At 40.0% G+C, this 8,029-nt stretch overlaps 1 protein-coding gene across 1 annotated transcript in view; it reads left to right on the forward strand.

Annotated features, from left to right (window-relative positions):
• Window positions 1–5,817, forward strand: part of BLZF1 (basic leucine zipper nuclear factor 1) — a 56,479-nt gene extending 50,662 nt beyond the window's left edge. The window contains exon 7 of the mRNA XM_077481676.1: window positions 5,200–5,817. Coding sequence (XP_077337802.1) covers window positions 5,200–5,385 — 186 coding nt within the window. The 3' untranslated portion in view covers window positions 5,386–5,817. The remainder of the gene's footprint in view (window positions 1–5,199) is intronic.
• The last annotated feature ends 2,212 nt before the right edge of the window (window positions 5,818–8,029 follow it).

Here is an 8,029-nt window from a genome sequence, read left to right on the forward strand (position 1 = left end):
AAAAGTAGAAAATATCATTTTTTTTCAAAATTTGCGGTCTTTTTACGTTTATATCGCAAAAAATAAAAATCGCAGAGGCAATCAAATACCATCAAAAGAAAGCTCTATTTGTGGGAAGAAAAGGACGCAAATTTTGTTTGGGTACAACATTGCATGACCGCGCAATTACCAGTTAAAGCAGCGCAGTGCCAAATTGTAAAAAGACCTCTGGTCATTTACCAGCAAAATGGTCCGGTCTGAAGGTGGTTAAGCGGATCACCGCTTTAACATCTCCATTACATAGGGGAACTTGTTATTTAGTCGAATAGGAGAACTGATAATGGTGTTTAAGATATAAGTGAAGAATTGTTGACTTGCTCTAGGAAGTTTAAAAGCTCACTGGATTTCTGGAAGGATAATTTTTTTGTTCTTGTTGAACAGTTATAACAAAATTCTGTTTAAAATCTACTTTAAAAAAGAATGCAATGATTTGTAAATGGATAGAAAACATATCAATTGTTTAAACTGAGGAAATGAGGAAATTTACAATAAGGTAATAAATAAATAAAGGTGATTTTGAAATTGATGGCAGCAACACATCTCAAAAAAGTTGTGGCAGGGCAACAAAAAGCTGGCAAAGTACAACCCCCAAAGCCAAAAAAGCCAGGACAGGGCCATGCTCCCACAGTGCAGCATCCCCTCTTCTTTGACAACACTTGCCTGAAAATGCCTGGGAACCGAGGAGACCCGTCACTGGCATTTTGGGAGAGGAATGTTGTCCCGTTCTTGCCTGATATTGGATTCTAACTGCTCAACAGTCCTTGGTCTTCTTTGTTGTATTTTTTGTTTTAAGATGTGCCAAATATTTTCAATTGGTGAAAGATCTGGACTGCAGGTGGACCAGTTAGGCACCCAGACTCTTCTACTGTGAAGCCATGCTGTTGCAGTATGCATTTTAGAATTATCCTGCTGAAATATGCAAGGCCTTTCCTTAAAAATTACATCTTTTGAATGAGAGCTGATATGCTGCTCTAAAACCTGAATAAATCTTGCAGCATTGATGGTGCCCTTCCAAATGTGCAAAGCTGCCCATTCCATGCTCACTAATGCAGTCCTTTAGCATTGGAGATGCAGGCTTTTGAAAGGAGTGCTGATAACAAGCCAGAAGGTGTCCCTCCTCTTTAGTCCAGAGGATACAGTGCCCATGGTTGCCAAAATGTTGATCGATTTCTTCTAACCACAGAACAGTTTTCCACTTTGCAACAGATCATTTTTAGTGAGCTTTGGCCCAAAGAAGACGTTTCTAGATCATGTTCTTCTTTGCACGATAGAGCTTTAACTTGCATTTTTGGATGGCATGGTGAACTGTGTTCAAACAGTGATTTTTGGAATAATTCCTGGGCCCATGCAGTGATTCCTTCACAGAATTGCCATTTTTTTAATGCAGTGCTGTTCAAGGGCCCAAAAATCGCGGGCATTTAATATTGGGTTTCCGCATTGATTTTGTGCACAGATTTTTTACAGATTCTCTGAATCTTTTGATGATCTGTACTGTAGATGATATATTTACAGTCTTTGCCATTTTAATTTGAGAAAAATTCTGAAATTATTTGACAATTTTTACATGCAGCATTTCACAGATTGGTGAACTTCTGTCCATTTTTACTTCTGAGACACTCTGGGGGTTATTTACGAAAGGCAAATCCTCTTTGCACTGCAAGTGCACTGAAAGGGCAGTCACTGTAGATCTGAGGGGAAGATCTGAAATGAAGGGAAGCTCTGCTGATTTTATTATGCAGATCACGTGCAAGATAAAATGCTGTTTTTTTATTTTCCTTGCATGTCCTCCTCAGATCTACAGCGACTGCACTTGAAAGTGCACTTGTAGTGCAAAGTGATTTTGCCTTTCCTAAATAACCCCCTCTGACTGTCTAATATTTGAAAGGAAATAATGGTATGCTTATTCAGTAATAAACAATCATTACATCAAATAGAAATAAGGACAAATTAATAAAATAGAATAAAGAATGGATAAAGTTAAAAAACGTGAAACTAAGCTATGGATGAATGAATAAAGTCCAAGTAAAAAATATATATAAATTTATATATAGAATTTTATATATAAAAGACAAGTGCAGAAAATTGTAAAAAATGTCCAACTGCAAAAATATGTAAATATGGATGACTAATCCATAACTTGATAGAATAGAAAACAACTCCAATAGAGGAAGCGATCGGACAGAAAAAGCCACCATCAATAAGTGTATGGATTGACCGCTCACCTCCAGATATGACCAAAAGGTCAGATAAAGCTCAATGGATAGCTGATAGAAACCCAGCTGGTACATCTATGCCAGGGGTCTCAAACTGGCGGCCCTCCAGCTGTTGTGAAACTACAAGTCCCATGAGGCATTGCAAGACTGACAGTCACAAGCATGACTCCCACAGGCAGAGGCATGATGGGACTTGCAGTTTTGCAACAGCTGGAGGGCCGCCAGTTTGAGACCCTTGGTCTATGCAAACACCCTCCATCCTCAAACACTACTCCAAATATGATCATAGGGTCAGAGAAACATCAGAGTCCCACTGAAGATTCCAATAGGTCTATAGAGACTCGCTCCAATAACATGCCTCTTGCACAGCCATCGCCGGGAGAACAAAGATATCCATAGTGCAGTAATGACAATTAAAGTAACAATTTATTCAATAACTGCTTGCATAAAAGCAAGGTAACATCCGCAGTAAAGATAGGAGTAGTGACACACTCTCCCTCACCACACTTCCATTAGCGCTGGACATCGGAAGTGACGTCACAAGGCTCTGCCCGACGCGTTGCGGCACTGGTCATGTGACTTCTTCAGCACTCTTTCTGCCTGATCTCTTATTGGAGTTGTTTTCTCTTCCAAGTTATGGACTAATTAGTCATCCATGTTTACATATTTTTGCGCTTGGACTTTTTTTTACAATTTTCCACACTTGCCTTTTATATATAATTTATATATATTTTTTACTTGGACTTTATTCATTCATACATAGCTTAGTTTCACGTTTTTTGTCTCTCTATCCAATCTTCATACAATTTAATTTGTCCTTATTTTTATTTGGTGTAATTAATGATTGTTTATTACTGAATAAGCGCACCACTATTTATGTTCACATTATTACTGATTTGCATGCAAGTTTTTTCCATTTATACTGACTCTCTAAGCCCTTGTACACACGGTCGGAGAATCCGTCGGAATGTGTCCTATCGGACCGTGTTGTCGGATAATCTGACTGTGTGTGGTATGCATCGGACTGTTTCCGTCGGAATATCCGTCGGACCAAATTTTCAAACTTGCTGGAAATATTTTCCGACAAACTGGTCCGATAGGACATACTCCGATCATGTGTAGAGAATTCCGATCGGACAAAGTGCCACGCATGCTCAGATCAAATTCCTACATCAAAGCTATTGGCTACTAGCCTGAACGTAGTCCCATCATAACTAAATTACGTCATCACGTTCTGAAAGATCGGATTTTTTGACAACTTTGTCCAACCGTGTGTATGCAACAGTTTCGGACAAGATCCGACGGACAAAATCCGACGGATTTGGTTGTCGACATGTCCGACCGTGTGTACAAGGGCTAAGATGCTCTTTTTTTTTTTTTTTTTTTTTTTTTTTTCAATCGTGTTACTAATATGTTGCCAGTTAGTTAACCTAACTAGTTGCAAAATTTTCTTCCAGCTCTTCCTTGTTAGTACCACCTACTGTGCCAGCTTTTTGTTGCCCTGTCCCAACTGTTTTGAGATATGTTGCTGCCATCAGTTTTTTTTTTTTTTTTTTTTTTTCTTAAAATGGTTCATTTTCTCAGTTTAAACCTTTTTATATGATTTCTGTTGTGAATAAAATATAGGTTTGAGATCTGCAAACACATTGGATAATTGGATAATTGGATTTGGGAAAGGCTAGTGTGTCTGAAGAGCTGTTTGCTGAGCACATTTATTTTGTCCTATTTCTTCTTTTATGATTTTAGCATCTTGTAGTTTGTCAATGCTGCTAGATATATGCATTGACCTGTATTAAAGATTTACTGATTTATTTATTTTTTTTAAAAATTGAATAAGCTTGGTATTTTAACCACTACAATACAGGGCACTTTCACCCCCTTCCTTCCCAGCCCAATTTTCAGCTTTCAGCGCTCTAGCGCTTTCAGTGACAATTGCGCGGTCATGCTACACTGTACCCAAATGAAATTGTTATCATTTTGTTCGCACAAATAGAGCTTTATTTTGGTGTTATTTATTCACGACTCCGTTTTTTTTTTTTTTTGCGATATAAGCGCAAAAAAAGCGGAAATTTGGAAAAAAAACTTATATTTTCTTTTTTCTATTTGAAAAGAAATCCAATAAAATCAAATTTTGTCATAAATTTAAGCCAAAATTTATTCTGCTACATGTTTTTGGTAAAAAAAATTCTGTTAAGTGTATAATAATTGGTTTGTGTGATCACGGACATATGTACGCAAATGATCATGTACATATGTGTGCAGGTGATCACGTACATATGTGTGCAGATAATCATTGGGACATGTGATTTTAGTGGGACATATGTGGGGGACATGTTTTTATTATTAGGGACATGTGTTTTTATTATTTGGGGACATGTATGTTTTGGGGACATGTGTGTTTTGGGGACATATGTGGGGACTGTGTTTGTACTGTGTGGTGTGTTGTGTGTTTACACTACACTGATGATCAGTGAGTAAAAAGCTGTAAAAAGCAGCCCATACTCACTGATCATCAGCCGGCTGCAGCGTTCTGCTCTCCTCTCCTCAGCGGTGACTTCCGTGTGAGGAGAGGAGAGCCGATTGCCTAGCAACCGGCTGTTTGTTTACATCACATGACGGCCGTGATTGGACACGGCCGTCATGTGATCAGGAGGGCCAATCACAGAGCCCTCCTGCCGATCTGAAATGTGCCGTGTCCGGGTGACACGAGCACATCGGGATCGCGCCGCTGCGCGGGCACGCGCGATCCCGCTACTCCTGAATGACGTTCCTGAACGTCCTATCAGGAGTAGACGGCTCCCACCCGGCCGTATATATGCATTGGCCGGGTGGGAAGTGGTTAAATGGTAACCTGTTGCTCAGATCTATATGAATTTCTGAAAAAATTTAATTTGATTCTTCCTCAGTGTCAGATAAACAATAAACTGAACTATCTGTGTTGTTTCAGATCCTGAAATCTCAGGACCCTACATTATGTACAGAGACGTCTGCTGATATTTCTTTCTCAGAGTCCTCATCACCATCCTTCCTGGCAGCAAAGAAAAGCATTGGACGTTTTCATCCATACACTCGATACGAGAACATAACTTTCAATTGTTGCAATCACTGCCATGGGGAACTGATGGCCATATAGGAAGAATTGAGATGAACTCTCTGGCCAATAGCAGTGTTTGCAGTGAAGTGCACATTTTAAGAGCAATAATTTCTGCACTCGGACATCTGAACTTGAAATAACAAAGACTTTGTGTTCCTCTGTTTAGCTCGTACCTGATCTCATGCAATAAAACTTTTATAGGAAGACAAAAATATTGCCGTAAAAGAGCATATTAGAGAAAGGGTTTTCAGGGCATCCAAAAAGTACAATGTTAACAAGGTTTGTGAAATGCTTTTATCACAAGTAGGTCATTCCTTAAGGATTCTTTCTAAGAATTCTGTGGTGCAATACTGTCTGACTCTTTGACAGCTGTATTATTATTATTATTATTTTTTTTTTTTTTCACCTTCAGTGTTTTCGATGGTTATTGAATGTATCATTAATTAATTTTAATAAATATGTAGTATTTCATTTTGGCTTGGGTTTTTCTTGGGCAAGATTTGCATGTTTTAAGTTCTGTTAAAAAGTAATTGACAGAAAAATACTTTCAACTGACTTCTAGTACAGAAGATGTTTTGGTCCAGAAATAATTTCCAAGTCATCAGTGTTTTGAAGCCTTCACACTAAATTTTCCCCAAACTGTATTAACCAACTTGTTCAAATCTCCGTTGAGCTGTGTTTTTCTGCATGCCACATACCACCACGCATGTGTGATGAAAAAAAGGTACACGATCAACTATTTACCTTACCGATTGCTGTGGCAACTGTCAGTGCTGTATGTAACAACAGCTACTTGCATTGTACAGCACTGTTTAATGGCTGCAGTTCAGGGACTTCAGGACTGCTGCTGGAAAATGAAGTTTAGCAGAACCCTGCAATGCACAAAAGGTGTTTCAATATATCCCTGAATGCAAGGCTTTGTCTGAGGTAGAGATCACAATGTCATACCAACCCACCTCAATCAGAGGGAGCCTTGAATTCACCGATACAAGGCTTCCTGTGAATGGCTGAGTAGCACTCAGCCTGACAAAATTGTGTTCTAGTAGACAGGAAGTCCTTGTACTACTGCCGAAGGTATCGCTGTATACGATTTGTAGCTATTGCATACAATTCATATAACATCGGCAGCCACAGCGGTTGGTAAAAGAAAATATCTTGTTTGGCCAGCTTGACCCAAGCCAGCTAGTTGAAGTAAACATGGAGTTAGACTTTAAGAATGAGTTCCCTGGCTGTCATGCTTATACTTTGGCTTCGATGCTCTCAATTGTTGATCTGAAAAGGGTATAAATAAGGAATTTTGACAGTCATTTACAGTATGTTTGTTCATTGACTGGGATTAAGAAACATTTAGTGTAACTCCTCGTTTAAGAAAATAAAAAAACTTTCTTGAGTTGAGATACATACATTGCAAGAGTTCTGGAAAACGTCTTCATTGCAGATTCCTACCTTTCTCTGTTCCGAAGAAATCGTTTTCTGTTTCACCATATCTTTCCTAAGGCAGCTCATACATTAGTTTTTGTTTTTTGTTTTTTTCCTTTCAACCAGAGTTAAACGGAAAAAAAACTGACCCGATTTCCCCCATCCACACATTGGGGGCAATCACTTCCACTGAGCTATTGTGTTCTCACCGTCAAAATTCACTGATCAACATAGGTGACGGTGTGCAGAAATTTTCCAAGAGGCAAGTTGTACAGAAGTTGATCTGTCCCCGCTGAACCAACCAAATTTCGATCCATGTAAGGCTGACTTCATGGTTTCCTGATTGTTGGACTCTGCACTCATAATCCCCTGATCAAATCCCAGTTATGGAGTATCATTATAGGTGATGCCTGAAATTTGACTTGTATCTCAAGGCACACTTCTGAGAAAACCAGTGAGCCTTCCATGACTACATCAAGGAGCTGGTGGATGTTAGAAAACCTTGCGCTCCTCCACCTTCCATTTGAGGATGCCCCACAGATGCTCAATATGGTTTAGGTCTGGAGACATGCTTGGCCAGTCCATCACCTTTACCCTCAGCTTCTTTAGCAAGGCAGTGGTCGTCTTGGAGATGTGTTTGGGGTCGTTATCGTGTTGGAATACTGCCCTGCAGCCCAGTCTCAGAAAGAAGGGGATCATTCTCTGCTTCAGTATGTCACAGTACATGTTGGTATGCATGGTTCCCTCAATGAACTGTAGTTCCCCAGTTCTGGCAGCACTCATGAAGCCTCAGAATATGACAATCCCACCACCATGCTTGACTGTAGGCAAACACTTGTCTTTGTACTTATACAGTCTTTGTACTCCTCACCTGGTTGCCGCCACACGCTTGACACCATCTGAACCAAATAAGTTCATCTTAGTCTCATCAGACCACAGGACATGGTTCCAGTAATCCATGTCCCTAGTATGCTTGTCTATAGAAAACTGTTTGCGGGCTTTCTTGTGCATCATCTTTAGAAGAGGCTTCCTTCTGTGAAGACAGCCATGCAGACCAATTTGATGCAGTGTGCAGGGTATGGTCTGAGCGCTGACAGGCTGACCCTCCCCCCCCCCCCCCCCCCCCCCCCACACACACACACACACACACACACACACACACACACACACACACACACCCCTTCAACATCTGCAGCAATGCTGGCAGTACTCATACAACTAGACAACCCCTGGATATGACGCTGAGCACCTGCACTCAACTTCT

Source organism: Lithobates pipiens, unplaced genomic scaffold (assembly GCF_037356315.1).
Source record: "Lithobates pipiens isolate NorthernLeopardFrog02 unplaced genomic scaffold, aLitPip1_a1.2 Scaffold_16, whole genome shotgun sequence".
Taxonomy (NCBI): Eukaryota; Metazoa; Chordata; class Amphibia; order Anura; family Ranidae; genus Lithobates; species Lithobates pipiens.